The sequence below is a fragment of the Panthera tigris genome, chromosome B2, assembly GCF_018350195.1.
Source record: "Panthera tigris isolate Pti1 chromosome B2, P.tigris_Pti1_mat1.1, whole genome shotgun sequence".
NCBI lineage: Eukaryota > Metazoa > Chordata > Mammalia > Carnivora > Felidae > Panthera > Panthera tigris.
This window is the reverse complement of record NC_056664.1, coordinates 4,984,396-5,010,417: the sequence shown is the minus strand read 5'-3', so window position 1 is coordinate 5,010,417 and position 26,022 is coordinate 4,984,396. Positions and strand designations below refer to the sequence as shown.

The window sequence follows — 26,022 nt, the reverse complement described above, 5'->3', positions numbered from 1 at the left end:
CCCACTGTCAACAGGAAAGCCGTGACCTCCGAGTGTGGCAGGTGCCTGCCCCGTGCCTTTTCCTCTGCCGCAACCGTGCACACCAAAGGGGATGTGACAGGTCAGAGCACAAGGGCCCGAGAGCCTATAAGACCTCTGCTGTGTCAGAAAAACCGACGACAGACCTACTCCATGTTACCTATTTCATTACCCATGTGTTCCCCCAAGTCCTGGCGTAGATGAAGGGAGATTCCAGAGAAAGCGGAAGACTAACTTCCCAAGCCCGTATCCGAATGACATCTGCTTCCCAGAGTTGATGTGCAGATGCTGTCTTTACCAGCTGCGTAACTTTATACCCAACGCAGTCTCCCAAATCTGGATGCCGTGGGGAATGTGCTGCATGGGGCGTGGAGTGGGAGGGTGGGGAAAGCTATGCACAGATACCGCTGGCTTGTCCAAGATCCTCAGCCATCTGCTTTGCAGCAGGAATTTGAAATGACAGAAAAGAAACCACGGTCCTTAATTTTTGGTGCATTACGTCTGTTTCATGAAAGAGATTCAAATAGCACGTGTGTGTGTGTTTTGACAAGGCTGCGTGCTCACAGAGCCTCTCCAGGGCATGAGCTCACGTCCTTCTCGCGCTGCGTCCCGGAAGAGACCCGCACACGACTTGCCTGGATCGCCTCTCCTGAAGGCCGCTGAACCCCGCAAAGGACTGGCTTCTGATGATCCCATTGGGTCCCCCAGGTGAGAAGGACTGGGACCCTACCAACATGATTTCTGGGAGTCTGGCTGGTAGTCCTGTAAGACAGTGGAAAGATTATGGCAAATTACAGGCAGGTCCAGGCAGAAAAAACACTAAGCTTGTCAACAATGACAAAGGTGAGGTGAGGTGAGTCATGAGACCATTAGATGTTTGTAAGTCTTGTTTCCTAGGGCTCGTTCCTTTCCAGCCAAAGGATTCAGCTCGCGGGTGAAGAAGAAAAAGATACCCACCTACTGAGACAGAAATAAATGAAAATTGCACACAATTATCAGTCATTTTAGGTTTCTTTTCTGGGTTTTTTTTTTTTTTTTTTTTTTTTTTTTAGACAGGCTCAGATACACGAAACCTTCGGAACGTTTACCTCCATTCAACAGCAGAAACACACAAACAGGCCAAGTCAACGTTTCGGCCAGGCCCCGCATCCCATTCAAAACACAGTCAGGTCTCAGGGTAGGATTCTACATTTAGAAGTCAGATGGCTGAAAACACGAGGTTTCTTGAGAGATGAATTTACTTAAGCTTGTTCTCCTTTCTACCCTTAAGTATATTTTGAAAGATACGATCTCGCCACTGTTGTGGCCTTGCAAAACAAGACGGGTAAAGAGAGCATTCACAAAAGTGGGGATAATGTAGGTTATTAAATGAGAATACAGGAGGAGCGGGAGGAAAGGGAGGGGGAAATACAGCAGAAAGCACGCCCCCTATTTCAGTCTCTCGCTCGGCTTTTGTCAAGACTCACCACGCCAATGACTAAGAGGCATTGTCAAAACACAACTCTGGCGGACACAAGCCTGAGGTTAGTTCCCCCAAAGGACTGGCCTGAGCTGTTAGGTAATTCTACCCGCCTAGGTCAGGCAGAGTGGAAGCAGATACCATTGTCTTAGCAGGGAACCTCACTCCGGAGAGGAACAGGCTCCAGGAGAATGGGGAGGCAGCCTCTGGGAGGACTGAGGGCTTCCAGAGTGAGCAGACACCGGCCTGGCCTGTTTGAACAGCACCAGTAACTGTCCTTTAAAGACCCAGCAAGCAAGCAAGAAAAGCTAAAAGGCACAGCAGCGGAACTTTTCAGATGGGATGGCAGAGTCACTTCGCCAGGGCATACTCGGACTGCCCCCCCCCCCCCCCATGCCTTGGCTGGTTTCTAAATCCCCTCATTCGGTCCCTACCCCCTCCCTCCCTCTCTAGAAGAAAGCAGCTCTGGGGTGTACAGGGATTCTTGCAGAGCCCGGGTGTTGACTCACCCGGCAACAGGCTTTACAACAGGCACCAGGCTTGCTGGATGGGACCACAGCCCTACCAGTTCCATGCCAGCTATGGGGGGAGGGGGCAGGGGTGGGAGTGGGAGGTTAAGTTTTGCTGGCGTTCTTTAGCATTTTAAAAGTGACGATGGAGGGGCACCTGGGTGGCGTAGTTGCTTGAGCATCCGACTTCGGCTCAGGTCATGATCTCACGGTTCATGGGTTCGAGCCCCGCGTCAGGCTCGGTGCCGGCAGCTCGGAGCCTGGAGCCCGCTCCGGACTCTGTGTCTCCCTCTCTCTCTGCCCCTCGCCTTCCGGTGCTCTGTCTCTCTTTCTCTCTCTCCCAAAAATAAACATTAAAAAAATCAAATCAAAGAAGTGATGATGTGTGTGTGCGCGCGCGTGCGTGCAGTGAAGGTACTACCTCACGCACCGATGGCAGGGAGAAACGCAAGACTCAACGAGGTCCTTCTAGGTGCTCTCTGCTGCTTCCTAAGAGGTCGTCCGCGTCTCAGGCTCATACAGCACGCCTCTGCCATCTTTGTGTGTACACGCCAACCTGTCCTGAGTATCAAGAAGACACTATCGTCGCGGCGCCTGGGTGGCTCGGTCGGTTAAGTGTCCGACTTCGGCTCAGGTCCGGATCTCAAGGTTCGGGAGATGGAACCCCGGTCAGGCTCACTGCTGTCGGTGCAGAGCCCGCTTCGGGTGCTCTGCCCCCCTCTCCCCGCCCCTCCCCTGCTCTCTCTCTCTCAAAAAATAAATGAATACTTAAAAAAAAAGGAAGAAGACACTTTAGTTTGCGTTATTTCTTTTTTTTTTTTTTTTTTCAACTTTTTTTTTTATTTATTTTTGGGACAGAGAGAGACAGAGCATGAACGGGGGAGGGGCAGAGAGAGAGGGAGACACAGAATCGGAAACAGGCTCCAGGCTCCGAGCCATCAGCCCAGAGCCTGACGCGGGGCTCGAACCCCCAGACCGCGAGATCGTGACCTGGCTGAAGTCGGACGCTTAACCGACTGCGCCACCCAGGCGCCCCTAGTTTGCGTTATTTCTGTACTCGACAGTTTTATAATCACCTTAAGGTCTAAATTTGGGGAATTTTATTAGTACTGTATCTCACTTTATAAATTATTGCTCAGTAGATCTGTTGTTGCAATTACGGGAATCTTCGATCATGGGGAAAGAATTAAAGCATTTGAAATATTTTAATGGCATGATCATTTTTTTAAGCCACAAAGATTTGTTTTCTCTTATCCATTCGATCGGTAGTTTCCACTAGGGGCATCGGGATCCTGTGGCCAGGCGTTCAATTTAATTAATGCGGAAGGCCACGTGGGTACTGGGGTTTTGCAAAGGTCCTCAACTGATTCTTAGGCTCAGCAAAGACAAGAAAAAAAAATGATGCCAAGTTGGTTGAAATTTTAAAACTTCAGTTAGAATAATCTTCTCAACTCCAACTTTTAACGTATACCGTTCGGTCTTAAATAGGCTTCTCTTTGCAAAGTTTAAATGTCTGGTTAAATGAATTAAACCCATGAACCGGATGGTAGAATAATTCACCTTTTCCCTCCGTTCAGCAACAGATAAGGGTCTTGAGAATAAGACACACGCCTGTCCAGGATTCTACGACCGTAAAGTGCTTTGGGATGGGTAAAACCCTCGGAAGCTACATGTTGAATGGACGATCAGTAGGAACGTGCTTGCTGGTCTGAGGAATGATCATTATCAGGCAAGAATTTGGCCGAGAGCTGGTTTAGGCCGAGATCTCTATCCTGTGGGTCAGCTGTCCCGAAGGCTGACAAGCCGCCCAAGGGGAGTCGTAGAGCACAAGTGCACAGCCCCCCCCCCACAAAGTCTGGCTGTTGGCGAAAGGGGTAGGTTGGGACCGGGGAGACAGAGGAGGAGGCATTCGGGCCACGTGACCACCCCGTCCCGCAACTCAGAAGGAGGCAAGTTCTTTGCTACCAGCCTTCCGGCCGCCTCAGCTTCTCCGCACTGGCACATTTACCCGAAAGGCTCTGTTGCCTCCTTTTTGATGACCCCACTTCTGCCTCTGTGCTCTCAAAGTCTGCAGGCTCCTCCCTGGCTCCCTAAGAAGTCCCACGGATGCAGTCTTTCCAGCTTCTAGCAAAACCACCCCCCAAACTGCACCGGTCCCTTTCAGGGCTCTGAGGACTTAAAACCAGTCATCCCCACCCGAGTCATTTACATTTTCCTTTTACATGCTCCTTTGGCCTGAACGCTTGAACTTAAAAAAAGAAAAAAAAGGCCACGTAGAACTGGAGTATCGATGCTGGGATGCTGGTAGGGATAGGGGGTTAAAGCTGGGTTTATCCTCCCAAGTTTGGAGGACGATTTGGAAGATCTGTTTAAAAAGTAAAACATTTGGGGCGCCTCGGTGGCTCCGTCAGTTGAGCGTCTGGCTCTTGATTTCGGGTCGGTCATGGTCTCAGGGTCGTGGGATCGAGCCCCACACTGGGCTCCGTGCTGAGCACGAATCCTGCTTAAGATTCTCTCCCACCCTCTGCCCCTCCCCTCTGCTCACCCTCACATGTGTGCTCTCTCTCTCTCCTCGAATAAATAAATACATAAATAAAATAAAAGGTTAAACATTGGTATCCTTCAACATGTCCTATCTACTCTTCAGTATGTCCTGTAGAGAAAGACTCAAGTTCACAAAGGGGCATTTACAGGGATGTTGATGACAGGCAGTGGAACAGGGGAAAAACGGAAACAAATGCCAGTTTTTACAGCAACAGTCGATAATGCATCACGGCAAAACCCTGGGATAGAATACTACGTGGCAGTTAGAAAACAATAGGCCCGGGGGGCATCTGGGCGGCTCAGTCGGTTGAGCATCTGACCTCAGCTCAGGTCATGACCTCACGGTTCATGAGTTTGAGCCCCACGTCTGGTTCTCTGCTGTCAGCTCGGAGCCTGCTTCAGATCCTCTGTCTGCCCCTCCCCTGCTCGTGCTCTGTCTCTCTCTCTCCCTCAAAAACAAATAGACATTCAAAAAAGGACAAAAAAGGAACATATGTGATACGTGCTGGGCAACATATATACTTATATTGTTGTGTAGAAGTCTTGCAAAGGAGAAATCTGACTTCTAAGAAGCGATGTGTCAGGTTTCACAAATTCTCATTACACCAGAACAGTTCAGATTCCCCCGGTGACATCCTTACGAGTCCTGAGCTTTGTGCCAACGTCTTTATTTCATCTGCAAAACTTGTGTGTGTGTGGGGGGGTACTCAGCACGTGGGGCACCCAGCACGTGAGGCCAACGCTCTTCAGATACCATGCCTAGTAACCAAGAAACTCCTCGGAAAACAACCAACTCTTCTTTGGGTGCTGCTACTTAAAACTGCTGGGGCTCCGAAAAACGTTTGGACTCGTCGCCCAGTCTTCTGAAAGATGCCAACACCAGAGTTCCTCTGTACCTGACCAATCCCGGGCCAGTTTCCATTCTGGGGCAAACGGTCAAGTGCGGGTCTGGTCCTCACTCTGCTTTGTCCCAGGACACCCGGCTGGTGTTCCAGGCAGCTGTCCCTGCCCTGCCATTCCTCACTCCACGGGAAGCATGGGATGCCTCTGGAAAGAATCCCAAGCACCTTGCCTCGAACAGGCCCTGCCGTTCTGAGCTGAGCCTCTTGGAAAAGCAGCCAGAAAGCCACAGCTGCTTCTCTTCTCGACTCTTTGAAAAATGCAGCTTCCTTCTCTGTGGCACAGTGACAGGATCCGACCAAACACGGACCAGGGGCTTTTGCAATTAAAGCGAGTATCAGATTTTACACGTCATAACACGGGGATACAGGTACACTGGCCCTCGGTGGGCGCTGTGAGCCACCGCCCCCGGTGGAAAGTCCTGGGAAGGCAGCTGATCAAATCGGCAGGCAGGTCGTGGAGAAGAGCACAGAGCCTGGAGGTGGCAGGGTCTGGGGTGGGGGCGGAGGCAGATAAAAAGAAACCAGGGGATGAAGAGGTCCCCGCTCACGCCGCCGGGTCTCCTGCCCTATTTCGACCACAGTATGAGTGTAATTCAGAGGGGGAAACAGCCGGCTAGCTGGAGAACGAAGCGATAAGCTGACTCTTAAGAATACATGAATGAGTGATATAAAAATCAACCCTGGACAGTTGCTTGCAGGGTGGGCAATACGAGCTTTTATCACACAGCAGGCCCGCGTGCAGCAGGGTCTACACTGCGGCGTGTGGTAGCTGCACCAGCAGAAGTGGTAAAAGGGGAAGAAAAACTTTGGAAAAGTTCGGTCCTGGCGATGGGTCTGTCTCCCATTGTATCTTTATTACCCTGTATTCTGGCTTATGCTTTCTTGTGACTTTGATGAGCCCGAGTTGCAAGCCTCTCCTCCCAAATCTGAACCGTTCCTCTAGGGGACCCGTGAGGTCGAGTGCGCTAAGGTAAGGATCCGGAGAGCCCAGCTGCAGGCTGACCTCCTTGCAACACCTGCCCGGCCACAGTCTCCACACCGACCGGGTCAGGGAGGGGGGCCCGAGGCATGGAGCAACCTGAAAGTAACTGGACAAACTGTCAGCTAGAAGGAATGTGAATCAGATTGTTAGAGCTAAATCTACCGAGATTCGTTCAAGGAAATGGGAATTATTGGGGTGCCCGGGGGGTTCAGTGGGTTGAGCTTCTGACTCTCCACTTCAGCTTGGGTCATGATCTCATGGTTTGTGAGTTCGAGCCCCACTGACAGTGTGGAGCCTGCTTGGGATTCTCTCTCTCTTCTCTCTGCTCCCCCCCCCCCCAAAGAAATAAACTTAAAAAACACAATGATTCTGAACATAATGCATGCTAAATTTTGCAACCTGCTTATTTTTATCAGGTTCTTTTTATAGGGCTCTGTCGAAAGGGTTATAAATCAGCTTTCTTCATAAACTATCTTCAAAAAGGGTACTTAAGGGGCATCTGGGTGGCTCAGACAGTTAAGTGTCTGACTTCGGCTCAGTCATGATCTTGCGATTTGTGAGTTCAAGCCCCACGTCGGGCTCTGTGCTGACAGCTCGGAGCCTGGATCCTGCTTTGGATTCTGTGTCTCCCTCTCTCTCTCTGCCCTTTCCCTGCTCACACTTTGTCTCTCTCTGTCTCAAAAATAAATAAACATTAAAAAAATAAATAACAATAAAAAGGGTACTTAAGTCTGCCCCGTATTCCATATGTTCCTTTGGATAATCAGTGGAAATAGAACCAGTCTGTGTGATATATGCTTTTTATTTCTGATTTTAAGATGTGGCCAAAGGCAAAGCGAACCCCTCTGATGGTGAACCCAGGGTTCTCTTGGGGAAATGGGAGACTAATTAGCATTAGTCCACGCTTGGCTTGTAGGACCCAAACATCGTGAAATTAAAACATGACAAAATGGCTGGACATCATCGCCCTAACCCTTGAAGAGAAAGCTAGTTTTTTTTTTAAATGCGTATTTATTCTTGAGAGGCAGAGAGCACACAAGTGTGCAAGGGGCAGAGAGAGAGAGAGAGAGAGAGAGAGAGAGAGAGAATCCAAAGTGAGCTCTGTGCTGACAGCAGGGAGCCCGATGTGGGGGCTCGAACTCAACTATGCGATCGTGACCTGAACCGAAGTGGGACGCTTAAACCAACCGAGCCACCCAGGCGCCCCTGAAGAGAAGGGTTTTTACAGCATTTTCCTCTTTTTATGTAACCAAATCTAATTAAGAACACATACAGGTAAATCTGGAAGACTCCCACTGCTGATAGAAAATATAAGACATCTGTGATTTCTGAGTGACCATGGTAAGGATATTTCGGCTCTCACCGAGGCATTTCTCATGAGGGGAGAGTGTCTACTTAAAAGCCAACTGTTGCCACAGTTTCAAAGCTACGTCCTCTCCGGAAGTTAGGCGAGACCAATCCTCTGGGACAGGATGATGACTATAGCAGGTCTGGAGGCAGGTTGCTGGGTGATGCGCTGGTAAAAGTAACAAATGCTAGAATCAATTCAAGTGTTTGCCTGGTGCCAGGATGGCAGCAGCCACAGGGGCAGGAGAGACCTCTGGGGGGCCTTGGGAGTGTGCCAACACTGTGCTGTGGTCACGGTCGGACAACCGCACACATCTCCTAAGGCCCATGCTATACACTCGGGTGACTAAATGCTACGGTATGTGAGTTCTACGTCAATAAAGCTCTTAAAAAAATCACTGTCAAGTTTTAGAAAAAGTCCCCACTCCTTCTGCAAGAGGAAGTGCCAGGGAATCAGGACTTGAAAGGGAAAAGCGGAATCGACGAACAACCGGCTGAGAGTTGACGCTTTTGTGATCCAATCCCGAGGCCATGTGAGATGCCGCTCGCAGCTCCCCCACCCCTGCACTTTCTGAGTCACTTCTGCAAGGCTGATTTGTGTTCCTTTCCTCTGCTTCTTAACATTGCCATCCTGTTTATGCTCCCCCCACCATCTTGGTCAAGAGCAGAAGTATAATTCAGTTGTCTGAAAGAGGCATGTGGGCCAGATGTAAATAGCCTGCTATGCTAAATGATGATTTAAGATGAATCCTAAAAATAGGCGTCTGCTTATTATATGGTTGCAAGGTGCCTATTACAGAAGTTGACTGATCTTTAAAAAAAAAGTAGATATATTTAAGTCATTGGCTATTTTTTTTATGCAGTGCTTTAAAATAAATCAAGTCAATGCTAATATTTACTTCTTAGTTGTCAACATTAACCGAATAATAAATGCACGCATGACACACGACACTAAGACAAGTAACCCGGATGGATTAAAAACAATCTAGCGAACAATGCGCCATAGACTCACTCGTGAGCAAGAGACGGCAGAACCAACATGGCGTCTTGGGCAAGTGCCGAACCTGCTGGGTCTCCATTCTGGTGTCTGTGGAACGAGAGTGGTATTTCCTTCCCATAGTAACAGTTAAGCATTATAAGGTTCAACTGAGATCAATGCATCATTCAATCTTACCATTACAAGGCTACTTGGACATTTTTTTTTAAGTTCTACTTTTTCAAAGTTTTTATTTAAGTAATCTCTACCTACACCCAACAGGGCTCAAAACTCATGACCCCAAGATCAAGAGTCACATGCTCTTCCAAGAGCCAGCCAGGTGCCCCTTCTGGGAGATCTTCTAACCTGACTTCTCATCGTCCCTGCAGATGGCAGGACATCAGCCTAAAAACATACATAAGATAAAAGAGGGCTTTCTACAAGACCAGTGTGCTAACCCCTGAGGTATGGGGTCTTGGTCGCAGAGTGCTTTCTAAAAGGTGAAATGCTACAGAAACACAGAGATTGCGATAATAAAGACTTAGGTTCAATTAACTTGGGAGAAAAAGAAAGCAATTCATCTTCAGAATCGCTGTAAACCAATATTGATGGTTTTCTTTCCATGGTTTCTAAGACTCCATCCATCGGCACATAATTAAGTGTATGTGATACGCTCAACACTGGCAGGATTCTGCACGTTGTCCAAGATCCAAAGAGAACCGGAACAGGTCTCTGATTTAAACAGCTTCAGTAATTTAATTGGAGAAGAGAATATGACTGTACATAAGCAGATGGGAGACAATTTGTGATGTAAGAAACACCAAGGGCAGCACCTGCTTCTCAGGGCTCCAGAAAAGTGCCGAGCAGAGATGTCAGGGGTCTGGGCTCAGTTTGCGTGGTTCAGCTTACAGCCATTTGAACCGCTGCAAGTTACTTCTCTGAATCCCAGTCCCCTCATTTATATAAAGGATAAACACTTGGAAGATCTTTATGAGGGGCAAATGAGAGAGCATATATAATGCCTGGGATGTAGCAGGTGCTAAACAAGACTAGCTTTTGGTAATAACGTCAAACATAGAGCATCATGGGTGGGAACTCACGGATGCAGGAACCTACTTGTATTATAACTGTTTTCCTGAATATCTCGTCTCTTCAACCAAGCTACAAACTTCTCCCAATAGAGAAGATCAATGAGACAGTGGCCACCAGGAAGTTTCATAAAGAAGATAAAACCGGCTACTTAGAGAATGGGAGTGAGCCAGATAGGCAAAAGCGAGCAAAGCTGGAAAATCACATTTTTCTGAAGATAGCAAGTTTTAGATCATTAAAAGCCACACTACTTTAAATACTGATAAGGACTAAACACATGAGTGCTTTCGAAGCCTAGTTCAAAAGTCAACTAAAAAAAAAACACACACGGGATTCTGAAATAATTTAAAGCTGGGGCGCCTGGTGGCTCAGTCGGCTAAACGTCCGACTTCGGCTCAGGTCATGATCTCACAGTTTGTGAGTTTGAGCCCCGCATTGGGCTCTGTGCTGACAGCTCAGAGCCTGGAGCCTGCTTCAAATTCTATGTCTCCCTCTCTCTCTGCTCCTCCCCTGCTCACACTCGGTCTCTCTCTCCTTCAAAAATAAATAAAAACATTAAAAAAAAATTTAAAAAATGAAATAATTTAAAGCTTACAGAAGAGTTGTAAGAAAAGTACAGAAAGCTCTCCTATATCCTTTACCCAGATTCACTATTTTAAAAAAAATTTGTTAATGTTTTTTATTTATTTTTGAGACAGAGAGAGACAGAGCATGAGCAGGGGAGGGGCAGAGAGAGAGGGAGACACAGAATCCGAAGCAGCCTCCAGGCTCTGAACTGTCAGCACAGAGCCTGACGTGGGGCTTGAACCCACAAACCGTGAGATCACGACCTGAGCTGAAGTCGGACGCTTAACCAACTGAGCCACCCAGGCGCCCCCAGATTCACTATTTTTTGACGTCTGCCACATTTTATGTCCTCCTCCCCCTATACACACACATACACATTATTTCCTAAATCATTTTGGGGAAATTTGCATATACATATTTATGCATATATTTGCTCCACCCCATTGAGCAATCGGCCAGTATGATGCAAATTTACTTTGAAATAGGTCAATGTGTATTTCCTGAGAACACAGACATTCACTGCCAGAACAACAGTGTAGTGATCAATATCAGGAAATTAAACATGTACACAATACTATTATCTAATGTGCAGATCTCATTCAAATTCCACCAACTGTCCCCATAATGTACTGCCTAGCACCCCTACCCTCATGCCAGGAGCCGGTCCAGGACCATGCCCTGTCTCTCTTGTCATGTGTCTTTAGCCTCCTTTAATCTGGGAGGGTTCCTTGCTTGACCTTTGTCTTTCATGACATTGGCATCTTCAGAGAGTACAGACCAGCTGTGTCCCAGAATGTTCCTTCGTTTGGGTTTGTCCGACATTTTCTCATAATTAGGTTCAGGCTCTGCATTTCGGGCAGTGACATCACATAAGTGGTACTGTTGTCCTTCTTAAGGCATCGCATCAGACGGCACGAGGACTCTCTTGGTCCCATTACTGGTGATGTTAACATTGATCACTCGGTTGAGGTGTTGTTGGGCAGTTTCTCCCCCGGAAAGTTACTATTTTTGCCTTTGTAATTGATAAGTGGTTGGTAAGGAGGTACTTGGAGGCTATGCCAATATCTTGTTACTCTGACCCAGGAGTTTTAGCATCCATTGATGGCTCTTGCCCAAATCAATTATTACTATGATGGTGGCAAAATGGTCCTCTTTGAACTTAATAACTTTGTTTTTTCTACTGTAAGAAAGAGCTTTCCTTAATCTTTTTATTTGTTTGTTTGCTTATTCCATGATTGTCAGGATAGTCAGGAGGGACTCATGGATTCTTATTTAAGGGATTTAATCCATTAATTCCTTAAAATTTTTTTTAATGTTTATTTTTGAGAGAGAGAGAGAGAGAGAGAGAGAGAGAGAGAGAGAGAGACAGTATCAGTGGGGGAGGGGCAGGGAGAGAGGGAGACTCAGAATCCAAAGCAGGCTCCAGGCTCCGAGCGGTCAGCACAGAGCCCGACGCGGGGCTCGAACTCACGAACCGCGAGATCAGGACCTGAGCCGAAGTCGGCCGCTTAACCAGCTGAGCCCCCCCGGGTGCCCACATTGAACCCATTCCTTTCATTGACACCAAAGCCAACTGTCCTTCACAGCGTTTTCCGAGCAGTTCACCCAGAGGCTCTTCCCTCTGCACCAAAACTCTGCATCACTGGCGGGAAGTCACAGACTCGACCCAACTTGTTTGATGACTGTTTTCTCGAACATCTCATCTCTTCAACCGAGCTACAAACTTCCGAGGGGAGGCTCCGTCTATCTGCACCAGCTTTGTTGACTCTTGGCACAGGGTAGGCGAGAAGAGCAGAGCCCTGGTGCCAGGCTGATCCAGGTTTCACCCAAGTCCACTGGTCCTCTCTACGCTCTAATTTTTCTCAATACAATGAAGACAGTAGTAGCTAAGTCACTTAGGCTGTTGCAGGGAGGAAGTGAGACAATGTATGTAAAAGGCTGGTGTGAGCTAATGTCTACCTGTCAACCAGAGCCTGCGCTTTGAAGATGCCTCTGACTTTTATCAATCAAGTGGCATGTATTATTTAGAAAGCCATATGCGTTTTACAAGGGAAGAGACATATAGGAACGAAGTAATTTGACACGACTGCTTCCTTCTTTTTCGCTCTTTTATCACCCCTCAAAGCAATCACAGCAGAGCACGGGAAAGCTATTTTAAGGGTCTGGCTGACTCATCTGAAGAGTAGAGAAGAAATGTTAATCGCATGTCTATTCACCGGGACAGTCAGTTGCAGTAGCTCTCAGGTGACTGACGCCGGTTCCGCCTGAGGAAAACGAAAACTCTGTTTCTTCCTCTATTCTGGCAGATTAAATAAAATGCAGCGAGTGGCAGCTGGCCTTATGATAATTGGAGGAGAAGTGACTCAGGACGTAAAACCAGCTTAAATCTCAAGAGGGGTTGGGTGGATTTTAACTAATGTTTTCATAACTCATCGCAAAATGCAAAGTCTAGAATAGTCCTAGACCTTCATTTGGTGCACACGACATGGCAGAACAGGACCAACGGTGTCCTGGTTGGAAGGAAGGAGCATTTTGTATTTCAGTGAAGGTTGAAGCTGTTAGCAATCACAGTACAGTTATACATATATTTAAAACCCATGCACATCAAAAGGGAACAATCTCTTGGGAAAGCTGTCCCCAGAGACAGCTTGGCTGATCCTGCTGAGAGAAACATACACCCACCGCAAACCCTCACTTTCTGATCGCCAGATTCAAAAACAACGCTCGCACATAGAAGAAAACGGCCCCGTGCCTAGCAGCACAATCACCTCCTCCAGGCTTTCTCCCATGTGGCCTGTGTATCCCAAGAGCTTGGCAACTCATTTCCAGCTAATGGTGAGTGTTGTTTCTCTACTTCGAAAACGCATCAAAGTGATACTGACATCTTCTGATGCTATTTGACTCTCCTAAAATTATCATTTTTGTGAGCTCATATTTTTTATTGGTTCACTAGAACCGAGCTACATCTTTGGAAATCCTAAACAGAGAAAACAACAACGACATTAAGTTCTAGGAGAGGGTCCCCAGTAGTGTGCTGGGAAGCCTAGTTTTGCACAATGTGCTTGTTCTCTTGCCCAGCGCGTGTGGAGAACACCGGTCTTTACGAACGAGCATGAGACGCAGAAAAAGGAACAGTGCCTTATAATCAAGCTACGTGATACGTTTCATCCCAGAAAAAGGATAAGTTATCTTTTTTTCTTTTTGAGTAATCTCAACACCCAACGTGGGGCTCGAACTTACAACCCTGAGTTCAAGAGTCGCACGCTCCACCAACTGAGCCAGCCAGGGGCCCCGAAGGGCCGCATTACCTTTAAGCTTTTCAGATACATAATCAAACTAATAAGACATGTTTCGTCTGGTCAAGTCATCTTTTTTTTTTTTTTTTTTTGGCCATCCACACAAGTAAACTGAATTGACTGACGGTTAAGTGACGGCAAATACAGCTAAAAGCACGGACTCCATTATGGTCATATCACATGATCACGGCCTTCATCCGAGCCAGGAGGTTACAGCGAAGCCCTCCCTCACAATGCTAAGGGAACACAATGGACTTAAAACTAAGGCAGTTCTTTCAAACTCAGTCACATTCGTCGTTTTATTCCTGTTGTTATGACAACACTTTTAAAAGCAGCACTTCAAATGCTTCGCATTCAGGCATCTCATTATAGACGTGAAAAACACCTGAGGGTACGCAGCGCTGCTCCTGGGGGCTTTAAGAGGCACGAAGAGATGCGGTTAGAACACTTGGGCTCCTTCTCAGCGTTGGCCCCCGGGGTCCCTAACTTGGCTTTTTTTCTACCAAAACAAGTAATGCGGGCTCATCCAGAGATGGGAAGCATAAAGAATTTACGTGGGCAGATACGCATTATTATTTACAGTCTCTGTTCGTAGTTGCAGCCACAAACAAGACATTCTTTCGCGACCTTGCATATTTCAGGCTCTTGGCGTCACGCCGCTGTTCCAAGTCTGTAAATGATGATGAGTTCTGATCAACCTACAGTTGCTTGCTGTTAGCTCTTGGAGCGCTTCGTTTATGCAAGTGTAAGTTTCCAGAAGGACTTCTCATAGCATGGATTTGCTATGAAAATTAACAATTGATCAAGGGACACTGGTATTGGAGTGAACCTGTTACATGCATCAGTGACCTGCTGGGTTCACACTACAGTCTGGGGAAAGCGTAGACGCGTTTGTTAGACTTTGTAATTTTTTTTTTTTTTTTTAAGCAGCCTACAAATAGAAAAATGTTTTGGCTAAGGAAATGAGCTAGCTGGATATTGACATTTTCCAGTCATTATGTTTTAATAGGGAGAAACTGATCTGTCATGTTGAATTCTCCCTGCCCTGATGTACAGTTCTCTGATCATTTCACCTTGGTCTCCCTAAATCAGTGGTGTTTTACACGAAGGCACGTGAATTATTACTAAGCAAAGTACAGAGGAAGTAAACGACACCAATGGATTCGTTTTGGAAGAACTCAGTGTCAAAAAGTTACTCTGGGATTCTAGCAGAAAAAGGCTGGTATGAACGAGCTATCTTCTGCCAGCAGCTTCAAAGTCGAGGGGCTTTTCAGAGGCCCGGACACATGTTCTCTGCATGGTAATTTTGGCAAATTAAACAGCTATAATAAGGATAGTCGTTTCATTACTGGTCCTCACTGCTGCATACCAAGAAGGTGGCCATGTGGATAACATCTGCTGAGTTATTTTTGGTTGCCAAAAAAAAAAAAATAATTTGTAATCAGAATGCAAAGCAGTTAGGTATAGCTAGATTATCAACAGAGCAGAAGAATTACATTCCTTTTTATGACACACCAAGAGTGGTCTATAATTTCGTACTATCCCTTGCTTTGTCCAAAGGATTTGAAGCTGTAAAAACGGCAATAAAGCAAAAAGCCCATCTAATCCTTAGCTTAAAGTACAATTTCATGCAAAGAAAGAACAAATGTTTATGGCTTCTTTCTCCCAAGGAACGACCCACACCAAAGGACTGCATCTTTCAACACGTGGTAAGTTTCTAACACCAAGGACAAAAGAATACATGAAGGCTTATTTGTACACGTGTAAAGTGCCACATTACTTGGATTCTGAGCCCAAAAGGCACCACCAGGATGCTTCCCCTCTCAGGTAGCCCACATAACGCGTGCAACCACACTGGGCTCTCTTAGTAAGGTAACTTCCACTCTTGGCTGTCAATGATCCCTTTTGCCCATTCATTGTCCTGAGCCAGTTTACCTAGAGGGGGTCAGATCTGTTTTTTTTTAAGTTTATTTATTTATTTTGAGGGAGAGAGAGAGAGTGTGTGTGTGCAAGTAGGGGAGGGGCAGAGAGAAAGAGAGAGATAATCCCAAGCAGGCTCCACACTGTTAGCACAGAGCCTGACACGGGGCTTGATCTCATGAACCATGAGATCATGACCTGAGCCAAAATCAAGAGTCAGATGCCTGACCGACTGAGCCACCCAGGTGCCCCCAGATCCACTTTTACAGCAGGAAAAGGAGGGGTTGGAAGACTTTTCCCAACATCACCCGTCTCCCCTAATGCATCTCTCCACCGTCTCACTCTCACCAGCCTAAAACCCTGTTCTCTGCTAGACCTTCCCTATGATGGCTCACACATTTCCCTCCATTCTCTGGGTCACACCAGAACTGCGTGAAGAACTACTTTTATTTTTCTGGACTCAGGTCTTACTCTGCAATGCTTGGCCTTCCTTTGGCCCTTTTAAATTTTTTCTCTGGTTCACTGGTGAGAAAGTGGTTGTCATTCATTTTCTTTGGTCCTTTCCCACTGTCTCCCTCCGCCCCATCCCATCAGCTTGGGCGAGGTTATAAACAGAGTGAGAGCTGATGATTCTTCGGACAGACTGGGAGACATTGAACAGGGAACAGATTTCCCTGGGACCACTTCACAGGACCTCAGACTCCTTACTGATCAAATCATTTCTTCAAGGGAAAAAAGAGAGGGGGAAGGACAGTAAGAGACTCAAGAGACATACCAACCAGATGCAATGTGTGGATCCTATTTTGACCATGATGACGAACCAAGTGGGAAAAGGTCATTTTTGAGACACTTGGCACATTTTAATAGGAAGTAGATGTTAATAAGAAATATTGCTAATTATTTTGGTGTGAAATGGAATTAGGATTATGTGAGGAAATGTCCATACTTTTGAGATGCACACCAAAGGGTGTAGGAGTGAAATGACCTCAGGTCTAGATTTGCTTTAAAATGCTTCAACCATAATAACAAAAGGGAGAGAGGAAGCAGGTGTGGAAAATTCCTTTTTTAAATTAAATTTTATGTTAGAGAGCAGAAAGAGAGATCGAGGAGAGCAGAGGAGAGGGACAGAGGGAGAGAGAGAGAATCTTAGGCAGGCTCCACGCTGAGCCATGGGGCTGGATCCCACGGGGCTGGAGCTTGGGATTACGACCTGAGCTGAAATCAAGAGTGGGACGCTCAACCGACTGAGCCACCCAGGTGCCCCAGTAGCAGGTGTGGAAAATTCTTAATAGTTGCTGCAACTGGTGATGGGTATTCAGGAATTTGTTATACCATTTGCTCTATTAAGTCTATTTATTGAATATTTTAATAATTTTAATAATTGGGTGTCTACTAGCCCAGTGCTGAAAAAAATGAGTCAATCCCAAGTAGCATGTGGGTATCAGGGCTCTGATCTCGCATAAAGCAGGCAAAGATGACTTCAGAGACAGTGATTCTTAACCTTTGCCCCCTTTCTGGAGCATTCTAGGACACAGTGCGTGAAAGAATGATGAGTGCAAGGTGGCTGCAACGCGGGATAACCCCTGTGTTCTTCAGATCCGGGTGCAGATCAAGGTGAGGTCATTGAGAAGGGAGATGTGTCTGTTTTCTCTAGAAAGAAAAGGAGATTTTGTTTGGCCTGTTAATTTCATGGGTCTACTGTATCCTACTTCAAAGCAAACAAGAAGTCTATAATTTGACCACAATGAAGGTGAAATCAACTGGCTTCCGGTTCCAAATCCACCTAATTTTCCACTCCACTCAGGCCAACCTCTGGGTAGACACGAGAACTCCAAACTGGGACCATGTCTCTCAGGCAAGGAACAGGCTCGCAGAAAGGGGAGTTGTGTGGTCGGGGAGCCTCAGATTTTGCCTCTGTCCTCTGGCTCATGGGGAGAAGCTTGTGGGAGCACTCCGGGGCTTTTCCCTTAGAGCAGGCGGCAGAACGGGCAGAAACGAATGCGTGCTTCAAGCAAACCGGAGCATGGGACTGGGTAAGAAGAGCCACGCCAAAACAAAAACATGAAATAATCTCCGTGCAGGGAAGGCAGGCCTTCAAGCCAATCGACAGAGAGTTTCTCCAGCATGTGGAGCCTCTTTCCAAAGAACTTAGTGGCAGGCGCTAAACTGAGAAGACTTTAGCAAAAGTGACCCTTTGGAAATAAAAACAGAACGGTCCCTCGTCTGGTGGCTCCGCAGCTGTGTGTGCCTCCAGTATCGCCAAAGGGCCTTGGAGAGGAGATGGACGATTACGTTTTATGTTTGCAGATTCCTCTTTTCCAAATGCTCTGACACCTCCTCCGTATCCTGATAGTGACCCTATCAGGCATGACAGTTATCACGATCCCAGTCGTCCAGGTAAGGAAACCTACCTGTATGCAACTGTTCCATTCTGGAACTAGAATCCGACTTTCTCCCTCCCAGATGTGTCTTGTGTCTACCCATCTCCATTTCCTTCAGCGGAGAAGGCAGAATTCCTCTACTAGTTTTCTTTGGCTGGTTCTCTTTTTTTAAATGTTTATTTATTTTGAGGGAGAGGGAGAGGGAGAGGGAGAGGGAGAAGGAGAGGGAGAGGGAGAGGGAGAGGGAGAGGGAGAGGGAGAGGGAGAGGGAGAGGGAGAACAAGTGTGCTTGTGCAGGGGAGGGGCAGAAAGAGAGCGAGAGAGAATATATCAAGCAGGATCCACACTGTCAACACAGAGCCTGATGCAGGGCTCGATCCCACAAACTGTGAGATTAGGACCTGAGCCGAAATCAAGAGTCAGATGCTTAATCAACTGAGCCACCCAGGCGCCCTCTTTGCGTGTTTCTTTTTTAAAAAAAAAAATTTTTTTAACATTTATTTTTGAGACAGAGACACAGCATGAATGGGGGAGGGGCAGAGAGAGAGGGAGACACAGAATCGGAAGCAGGCTCCAGGCTCTGAGCCATCAGCCCAGAGCCCGACGTGGGGCTCGAACTCGCAGACCGCGAGATCATGACCTGAGCTGAAGTCAGACGCTTAACCGACTGAGCCACCCAGGCGCCCCTCTTTGCGTGTTTCTTAATATGACTTTCCATCGCCCTGGAGCAGAGGGTCATCAGTGTTCAGAAGGCCCCACAGTACTAATCAAGTACTCAGATGGCTCAGGAAGAATGGCTAATACTTGTCTATGACCCCCTTGCCTTGTATTTTCTTATTCTATAGCCAACCATTCCTACAATGAGGTGCTCATTATGGGTTAACAACACAATGATAATGACAGCATGTTAGACTCAACAAAAATAAATGAGCAATCTTTGCTACTCAAGGGAGATGCCCTCTCTGGATCTTATACTCTTGTGGTTAAGTCCAGGAAATCACGACCACCCTTAGGAACTCAGTCATTGTGTTTATTTGAAAACATCTGCTACGCTGAAATAAATATTTAACCTCCCTCCCAGCTCCTGTAACTTCCTATCAACATAACTATCAATAACCTCTAGAAAAAGCCTAATATACTGTAACATCTAACCTAGAAGTTCCCAAACTTGGCTGCAATTAGAGTCACCTGGAGAACTTTTATTTTCTTCTTCTTCTTCTTCTTCTTCTTCTTCTTCTTCTTTTTTTTTAGCCTGGAGAGCTTTTTAAAACTGTCATTCTCTCCAGAGATTTCAATTTAGTTTATCTGGGGTGGGGCCTGGGGATAGTTACCTTAAAAAAAAAATCTTCCCAGGGTTTAAATTTTCTCTGCACACGGTATGCAGCAATCACTGATCACATCTCCTTTCCATTCTTTTTTTAAAAAGATTTTTTTAGTGTTTATTTTATTTTTGAGAGAGAGAGAGACAGAGGAGGGGAGAGAGGGGGGAAGGGAGAGAGGGAGGGAGGGAGGGGGAGAGAGAGAGAGAGAGAGAGATGGCATGAGCCGGGGAGGGGCAAAGAGAGAGGGAGACACAGAATCTGAAGCAGGCTCCAGGCTCTGAGCTATCAGCACAGAGCCCGACGCGGGGCTCGAACTCATGAACTATGAGATTGTGACCTGAGCCGAAGTCAGATGCTTAACCAACTGAGCCACCCAGGCGTCCCTTTCCATTCTTTTAATATCCAAAAAATTAAGTCATGCATGGGTCTCCAGTCATCTAATTCCAATTCTACTACACAAAATATTTGAAAAAGGCACTGTAAGTCTTCACTGGAGAAACAGCACGATTGTATCTTTATTTAATGGCAAAAAAAAAAAAAAAAAGAAAAAAAAAGAAAGGGAGAATGGTTCTGGGAATCGTAGGACTTAGCAAAACTTTGCCGTTGTCGTGAAGACTTAAAAGTAAAGCCTTCTACTTCTGGGCTGTTGGGACTAAAGAACTCAGCCGACCTGGGTTTGTGACCAGCAGCACCGCTTTGTAAGTGCAGCTTTGACACGTTGCTTGACCTCAGTGACCTCATCTGTAAAAAGGGGATGAAGAAAGGACAGAGCTCATAGGTTGCTGTGAATATTAAAGAGGTTAATGAATGTCAAATGCTTAGAACAGTGAATAAGCATTTGCTATTTTTATCGTTACAGGGATGAGAATGTATTATCAAGTCATTTTTAGTTTAATAAGATCTAGGTTGAGACTCCCTTGTGCACCTCCCAGAGGAGAAGAACTTCTCAGGAGTTGATTGCGTGAGTTTCATAATTTACCTAGGCACTCGTTTGTAAGTCCTGTGCATTCTCTAGTCTCTTGAAAGTTGAATTAGTAAACTGAGCTAGTGAGAGACTACGGAATATATGCAGAAGGGGACAAAAACTTGATTTTCCTATTTAAAACATGTAGTTGGTGAGGGTGGGGGGTGGTGAGCGCCTGGCTGGCTCAGTTGACAAAGCATGGGACTCCTGATCTCAGGGTTGTGAGTTCGCGCCCTACTTGGGGCGTTGGGGAGGGAGACTACTTAAAAATAAAATCTTTTAAAAAATGCATTTGGTATTAAATATGGTGCAGGACCCTCGGATATTTTACCCCCTGAGCAGGCAGTTTTAAAAGTTAAATTTCCGTGGTATGATTTGCTGGCGTTTTAGTCAACACCATCCAGGCAATCAGCCACTCTGAACATTTTCCTTTTTGAAGGATGTCATCCACACTGTATGTTTCTCAACCCTCTTCGCAGACTTTGGAATCGAAAGTACAGAGAACACTGAGTGTGGGTGTTGAGTACAATTGAAGGGGATGAGCACAATTCAGAATGTGAACTAAGTGACGTCTTTCAAAAATGACACAAATTCACATAAGAATGCATTTTGATCCCATGGAGGGATAGAATTTTTCTGTGCACCAAAAACACATCATTCGGCAGGATGGCTCTATTGTTTTTGTTAGCAATGCGGGCGTTCCAGCCCACGAGCAGACGCCCTCCAACTGTTCAGCCTGGGGTATTCGGGTGAAGAGGAGAGAGGACAACAGTGTGGTCAGGTGGCTAGACCCAGCCAGTCACCACATCCCAGCCCGCTGCCACCGTCCAGAGCTGGATTCCGGATTACGCTGCGTGCCATAATTAATATTCGCAGCAAGAGAGCGCAGTATTAAATTTACAGTTATGTTTCCGTTAGTACTTCTGGAGTCAAGGAAAACAGTTTACACGAGAGCATTTGTCCCAGCAAAGCAGCAGACACGTAAACGCTGTGGTTGCAAGTATTCTGCATTTCCAGAGAGTGGACTCAAGCAATTTCATGCCATCGAAGTTCAAGCTTGACAGAGGGTCTCAAGTCTTACAGGATCTTAGGGAAGGCCATAGCCGTTGTCTTTGTGAGGGGTAGAGAGAAGCGGCAAGTAAGAAGAAGGAAGCGGCAGGATCCAGAAGCTTGAACACACACGGGCACACAAAGACACATCAAGTTGTGTGGTATGTGGTTACAGAACCAGTCTATAGTCACACAACTGGTGTGCATCTCCTCCTTGGGACAATGACCTCTGTTTGGTTTCCTCTTCTGTAAAATGGGGATCATTACACCTATCTCTTAAAGTCCTTGTGAGGATTAAGGGACGCCAGACCTGTAAAGCAAAATGCCAGGCACGATGTGTGTACTCAGGTGAAACTGACGGCTGTCACGATCATCACCGTCATTGCCATCCTCATCAAAGTCAAGAATAAAGACACCAGCCGCCTTACCTAAAAATGAAAGTTTTATGTTCTTATGCTCTGATTTATTTTGAGAATCAGGTTGGTCTTGCTAGAGCCCCAAATCTCAAGTGGGAAATTCTGACACAGTAACAAGATTATTATGGACTTGCAACTCGGTCGTCTGAGCCGGGCTCCCCCGTGAGGGGTGCAGGGCCAAGCGGCGAGTCGTGCTCAACTGCCCCTGAAGACAAGATCTGATTAGGGCATGTAACTCTGCCCTAGAAAAGCAGGGTCACTGTTTTCCAAACAATACCAACTGAAGGCCAAGTATACATGTTCTTTTTCTCTTCATGAAGCGTCCTTAGGTTGCTCCTTGGGATCTTTAGTGGAACGCAGGGGAGGAATGAGAAAACAGTAGTGAAGTTCAACACACGAGGTGTCGCCTTTTGAATTTCACCGCAAGGCGTTGGTTCGTTGGTTTACCTAGCTCAGTTTAACCTCCTCTACCTATATCGGTTCCCACAAGGGAATCCGCCCTCTGGGGGACCGCTGTGCTTTGTATGTCCGTTGTTCTGATAGCAGTAACTTCAGTGATCATCTACCGCGGACCGCCTTTTGCCTGGCGTCAAGGAATTCGGAGCAAAGCCTGCGGCTCAGTTGGACGTGAACATTCACTCAGAATACTGACGTCTGGCTCCTCCTTTTGGTACTTCTTCAGTTTTTAAACTGCACGTTATTGTAGCCTGTCTCAAATTTTTGCAAAAGTCATAGAGTATAATTTTTCAAGCAGACGTTTATCAAGTCCTGTTCTTCTCTGAACGATTCTATACGAGTTTAAGCCGTCTATTGCTCGACAAAAGTCATGAGGATATTTCCATCCATGTCTAGTCAATGCCTCACAATTTGTCCAGATGCTTTGTTTTAGTTTTTGGAAGCCACTGGATCCCAGGGGTTCAGAGGCAGTGTGGAAGCTAGCGATCCTGGCTATAAATCCCCCATCAATGCTGACAAAGGAAATCATCATCATTCCCCCTGAATTATTCCCACAAAAGAAATTATACTCAGGGCCCGTCAAGATAACTTCCGTTGCACTGATTTGAAAAATGGGCACTTCTGGAAAAGATGAACTGGGAGTTAAGTCAGTAAATTAAAGCTATTGTTCTGGGAATCATTCAAATCCAGTCAGTCCAAATCTGAGGACTCTATTTGGGATGCAAATCGAAGGGAAAAAAAAATATCCCCCGTTTAACAAAGCAACGCAAGTTGGCATATCACACACTGTGGTTACTGCTTTAAATCTTTTCTCCTAGAGAGAGAAAGAGAGAGAGAGAGAGCGGCAAATCGTGCAAGGATTAAGCAGACCTGACACGATTCATTTTTCTTCGACTGCAGGTAATTACCCCATATAATTCTCGTCCGCATAAATTAAAACTGCATGAATTAACAATAATGCTGTTTTCCTACATTCAGTAACTAAGACAAAAGTGATCGGGGACGCTTTACCCGTGGGTATGGATTAGACAATAGTCTTTATGAAAGGGGACGAATGATTCCTTTTTTCTCTGCTTTTTCTCTTTCCCTCCCCCTCAGAGCGGTTCAGATCTCTGAGGCATCGCGAGGGTCGGTCTTGCGCCATGAGAAAGGAGCCTCCTCACTGACAACGGTGTAATCTACCAAGATGTACTGATCACTCAGAATGGTGTCTGTTTCATTTCTCCAGCAGAGCATCTATGCAGACGCACCGCTTACCTCGCTGGAATCGTGAACGCCACGGCTGCCTAATGTGAAACAGCTTCTCGGCGATTACAGCCGAATGGCGAGGAGTCTCATTAGTGCCTGGATGTCAGCTGAGAACCTTGGCCTGCAGACCGCCTGGACGGACTCTGAGTTACTGAGTTGCTGCTCTAAGCGATCGGGTAACCGGAGTGCAGTTCAGCCGGCTTCCCGAGGGTGCTGCTAACCGGCGGTTAATTTCTGTGGGAACTCTGAACTTGGGGGTCTTTGTGTATTTACATCCACAGCCACAGCCCAGACTCGGAAGCCAGACGGCCCAGGTTGAAAACAGTGCTCTGCTCACACTAGTCTTGCTGGGCCTTATTTCTCTCATCTATACACCGGAGATGATAATGGGAATGACCTCAGTTTATTATGAGGACTCAGGGAATTAATCCATGTGCCGGGCACACTGAAAATGCTACTAGGTGGTAGCTATTCTTATTAAGATGACTATTATATAAAATGTTTTTCTTTAGATTGTTTCACAACCTAAGGGGGGCTTTCTGTCAACACGCAGTATCACATACATGTACACGCATCTGTAAGTCAAGATTTGCATTGATTTTAAAAAATCGTGGGGCACCTGGGTGGCTCAATTGGTTGAGCGGCCAACTTCAGCTTAGGTCATGATCTCACGGTTCTCATGTTTGAGCCCCGCGTCGGGCTCTCTGCTGTCTTCTGATCCTCTGTCCTCCTCTCTCTCTGCCTCTCCCCTGCTTGTGTGTGCTCTCTCTCTCTCTCTCTCTCAAGAATAACAAACATTAAAAAAAATTGCCATGACTTCAGACACTCCGGTGCCCAGGAAGGCCTGGCCTCTGTACCACATTCAGGATCACGTGATTTACCTACAGGGAGATGATGGAGGGAAGGTCCTTTTTGCCACGTGTAGAATCTATGTGCTCAAGGTCTACCTGGGTCTATTTCCCACCCCCCACCCCTTGGATTTTAAAGGATGAAACTAGTTCCTTAAGTGAAAAACTACACATTTTCAGTACCTCTAGGTCGATAACCATATATTCGCACATATGGAAGCATCTTGAGTTGATGCAGACCCTTCGTCTCTTGCTTTGGCTATTTTCTTCCATCAGGGGGAAAGAGCCATTTTGCAGTGATCAGAGCCAAAAAAAAAAAAAAAATTGCATCTGGAAAATATCTTATTGTGAAGAAACACACACTGAGGATCTTTTGAAAAAAGAAAACAAACAAAATAACAAACCCTTGAAAAAGAAACAGCACATGTCATTTCTATCCTATTTTAGGCCAAAGACCATTATGACAAAATTCAAAGGTCAAACTTTTTTCGAAATGTCATGGGAGCCTGAAACGAGAGCAGTTCCTGACCTTTCTGATGTCATTACAGGGGGCAGGTTTCCACTTGCAAAATAAAGTATCAGACTGAGAGCACTGGCCAGGTAACGAGAGACAATAATCAGACTTTGGGCTCCCAGTGAATTTGGTTTCAAATAGGCCACCTTTCGGTGACTGAAGGCGGCGGGCAGGCAGAACAAATCACCTCTCCCTCTCTCCAGCTTAACACCGATTTTGCTACAGAGGCTAGTTGAGTGGACATCCTGGGGCGGACAGACCCCCATGAGGGTGTGGGAACACTCAGTGCTGACCCAGCCCCTTCTGCACACGCACACTGTCATCTTGGACAAGCTGTTTCATCCTGAAGTTTTGTGTCCCAGTGTGGGGGGCCAGGAGCATTACTGGGAGTCCCGCTACATCACAGGGGGCTGGGGTTTAAGTGGGACACGATGATGAAAGCTGCTGAAAATTGCAAACATCCACAGAACATATGACGGTACCACTCAGATAAACGTATTATCATATTCTAGCATCAAGGGCGTCTTGAACTTGGACTTCAGGAACGGTAAACTTTAGGTATCAGGGAAGGAGGCGTGTGCAGAAAAGAAGTGGTTAGGAAGCAAGAACAAGAGAAAAAGAGAAAAAGAGAAGGCAGCCTGTGGGGAGCAGGGCCTCCAGCGTGGCGGACCGTACCTTGGGGACCAGGTCCCCGGGGCCCACCAGCTACTGTTCCAGGTCTTGTCCACCTCCTCAGAGGTCGTTCCCCAATTTGAGGACGCTCCCCCCAGCACCTCTACTGGCCACATCGAGGCAGCTCTGCTTTAAAAAGAACTTATTTGGGGGCGCCTAGGTGGCTCAGTCGACTGAGCGTCTGACTTCGGCTCAGGTCATGATCTCATGGTTCGTGGGTTCGAGCCCCCGCGTGGGTTCGAACCCCCTGGGCTCTGTGCTGACAGCTCGGAACCTGGCACCTGCTTCGGATTCTGTGCCTCCCTCTCTCCCTGCCCCTCCCCCACTCATGCTCTGTCTCCCTCTGTCTCAAACATAAACAAACATCAGAAAAAAATTTTAAAAAGAACTTATTTGGATTCTTGCTCATTTACCTGCTGGCTTCGGCAGTTTGAAAACCCTCAGGGCTACCAGTCCCGCGCAAACAAACCAAAACGTTTGGCTAAAATGTGTATACATTTTAAGAATGAGTTTCTTAGGCTGATCTCCTACAGGAGAAGGCG

At 46.6% G+C, this 26,022-nt stretch overlaps 1 protein-coding gene across 8 annotated transcripts in view; it reads right to left on the bottom strand.

Annotated features, from left to right (window-relative positions):
- RIPOR2 (RHO family interacting cell polarization regulator 2) overlaps positions 1 to 26,022 on the bottom strand; it is a 231,425-nt gene that overhangs the window by 61,452 nt on the left and 143,951 nt on the right. For all 8 annotated transcript variants that reach the window (XR_006217459.1, XM_042985597.1, XM_042985592.1 and 5 more), the window contains one exon: positions 654 to 780. Coding sequence is in view for 7 of the 8 variants with exons in the window: in XM_042985597.1 (XP_042841531.1) it covers positions 654 to 780 (127 nt within the window). In the remaining variant the exon portion in view is untranslated. Of the gene's footprint in view, positions 1 to 653; positions 781 to 26,022 lie in introns of those variants that run through there.